The sequence below is a fragment of the Trametes versicolor genome (assembly GCF_000271585.1).
Source record: "Trametes versicolor FP-101664 SS1 unplaced genomic scaffold TRAVEscaffold_163, whole genome shotgun sequence".
In the NCBI taxonomy this organism is placed as follows: domain Eukaryota; kingdom Fungi; phylum Basidiomycota; class Agaricomycetes; order Polyporales; family Polyporaceae; genus Trametes; species Trametes versicolor.
Window position 1 is genome coordinate 1 of NW_007360483.1, and position 2,738 is coordinate 2,738.

Here is a 2,738-nt window from a genome sequence, read left to right on the forward strand (position 1 = left end):
ATGACCCGGACGAGTCAGCAGAACGGGCGAGGATCCGCATGGCAGGCTGTCCAGCCGTAAACCAACACCGCGAGTGCGAGCGCAGGCACAGAAGACTCGAGTGCGGGAGCTATCCGCGCGGCGCGGGAAAGGATTTTCGCGTCCACGCTGCGAGCGCGGATTTGGCAAAGTCTGTGCGCGGACTCGCGCCGTTTACCTGGTTCTGGGAGTCGCAGTGCGCGATTTTCGCGTCCGAATGCGTGCGGGTCGTCTGCTGAGCCTCTCGAGCGCGCGTGTTTTGCCTTTTCGCTGCCAAACGGGTGTATATTATTGCATTGGGTGCTACGATACAATTCCCGGCCGTTCGACACGGCCGTGCGGTGCTTACAGAAGTCCTCAGTTGCCCCCGTCTCCCACTGTCCTCCTAAGCCCCCGTGTAGTCTACGAAGACCCGCTGTAGTGTACCAAGTCCCCCTGTAGTGTACCAAGTCCCCCTGTAGTCTACGAAAGCCTCCCTGTAGTACCAGAGTCAGTAATTCCTGTTGCAGGTACTCACCTCGCGTCCCGCATCCACGTGCACTCCGGGCCGCGCACGAGATGATGCCGCCCGCGCCGGCTTGTGCGGCACAAGGTGAGCGAAACCCTTGTAGAGGTGAGGACGAGGACTTACAGGACTGCAGGCACGCGTCCGCGATAGGCTTGAGCACCCACCTGCGCATGAAGCGCACATGCCATAGGTGCTCCTTGCGCTTCGGGAACCACGACAGCGGGAACAGGACCGGGGCCTGCCCAGATAGTTGCAGGATGTGGAAGCACACCTTCGGCCACACGCTGTGCTTGAACAGCGACAGCTCGTGGCGGCACTTGTGGATGTGCTCGTATATCGCGCGCACGGAGGCGTCTGCACTGGGATTGGGCGAGGGATGGAGGTAGACGTTCGAGCCCGTGGAGAGGTTGCGCATCGACCAGTCGCCGGGCGCGCGGATGCTGATCGGGCTGGATCAAACGTTCAGTATGACGCCGCAGGAAAACAGAGCGTGAACGCACATGAAGAACGGTACCGGAGATGGTAGAACCTTGTTGACCGAACGCTTGATTTTGCCCCAGGTGCTACGTGGAGCGGGCTTGGCCTCGATCTCGGCCGCGAGGACGTCGACCATGATCGAGCATACAACGTCGTTGAGCGTGACGTGCTTTGTCTTGCTCCGCACGTTCTTTCGCTGGTCTTTTGGCACGCCCGCGACAGCCGCGCCCGGCCGCCGCCCGGAGAACGCTTGTTGGCAGAGCTTGACGTCCTGCATGCTGAACACCTGCGAGCTAGAGGCCTCGCGGTCCTCAGTGCGCTTGCCCGGCTGCTCGTCGACGACCATCTCGATGCGCCAAAATGTAAACAGGAAGAAGGCCGCAAGGCGGAGCGCCTGATATGAGCTCCAAAACACAGAAACCAAGTTGGAGGAGACCATCATGAGCCAGAACACGAGACCGAGGAAGAGGTGGACGAGCGGGGCTGCGAGGTGGTCGGAGCTATACCGGTCCAGAGGCTTGAGCGACTTGGAGTACTCCGAGGGGAGGAGGAGGCCGCGTTTGGCCTTGCTGAGCTTGTTCGCTGCGCCGTCCATCATGTCGCGCAGGTCGTCGTAGTATGACGTCATGTACAGCTGGCTGATCACGAAGCCCTGTCCATCCGCGAGCGTATGGTGTCTACGGTATGCGAGTCAGCCTTCGAGCGGCAGGTATAGTTCACATTGATCTCTACTCACCCTCTTGCAATAACTGCACAAACGGCGCCGTCTTCGTCGTGGTAGTTCTCGACGAGGACTGCTTCGAACAACTGTGCGCTGAGGTCCCACGGCTCTGCGATGATTTCGCCAACCTGAGCAAGCTTGTCAGTGAACGATCCTTTGTGCATGATGCATATTTCACACCAATGCATCAAGTTCACGCTTTCCGGCGGGTTCTGGAAGGGTCTTGACGCGGATGTGGTCCAAAATGTTGAAATCCGGATCGTCGACAAACGTCGCGCCATGCAGCAGACGGCCGGTACCCTCCAGTCGCTGGCGATACCGAGGAAACTTCTCGCCCTGTTTCGTCAATTGGTCGGCCAACATCTCGAGCGTAACGCGATTCCGCAGCGTGAATATGGAGGTACACGCCTATTACGTCATTCTGTGAGCTCACCGAATACCACAACGGGAGGTTCGCGACTTACAGGGTTGAAGTCCGCCACGTCCGAGAGCATGACCCACATGTGGTCCACGCCCCCAATCGTGTTCTTCCGCTCCGCCGCCTCGCGCGCAATGACGCCGGTGACGCGCGACGCGACATCGCTGTACGGGCCGAGTTTGCGCAGCTTGTCGTCGATGTCCTCGGGCTCGGGCGGGTGGATGTCGTCCTCGCCGTAGTAGTACGACGCGGGCGTGTCGGGGCTGCCGTCGCCGACATGGAGGTGGCCGTTTGCCTTGAGCGCCATCGTGACGCGGCTAGAGTTTGAGAAGTGTGGCGAGTGCCGATGGGTGGGAGTGATCGCGGTTCCTGGACGCGTAGATGAACGTGTCAATGCTTGCTAGGGGGGCGCGGAGCGGCACACTCACCTTCCGCGGTGCTTGCGTGGCGTTGGGTGGTCGTGGTCGGAGGAAGAGGACGAGAAACGCTGAGAGGGTGAACTCCGATGGATCAGAGGGTGCAGAAGGCGTGGTGCGCCGGGAGTTGGTGGCACAGCTTTGGGCGAACTACGAGCAAGATAAACCTTTATCTACCCC

The 2,738-nt window shown here is 60.2% G+C and overlaps 1 protein-coding gene across 1 annotated transcript; it reads right to left on the reverse strand.

Annotated features, from left to right (window-relative positions):
• Positions 1-403: 403 nt before the first annotated feature.
• On the reverse strand, positions 404-2,593 carry TRAVEDRAFT_75755 (uncharacterized protein; the record flags this gene model as incomplete). Its single annotated transcript, XM_008047712.1, has 8 exons — positions 2,571-2,593; positions 2,189-2,511; positions 1,905-2,132; positions 1,740-1,852; positions 1,027-1,680; positions 650-975; positions 574-595; positions 404-494 (listed from the first exon to the last, which is right to left on the reverse strand). Exons 2-8 carry the CDS (start codon positions 2,447-2,449, stop codon positions 404-406), a joined length of 1,695 nt encoding a protein of 564 aa, XP_008045903.1. The 5' UTR covers positions 2,450-2,511; positions 2,571-2,593.
• Between the last annotated feature and the right edge of the window lie 145 nt (positions 2,594-2,738).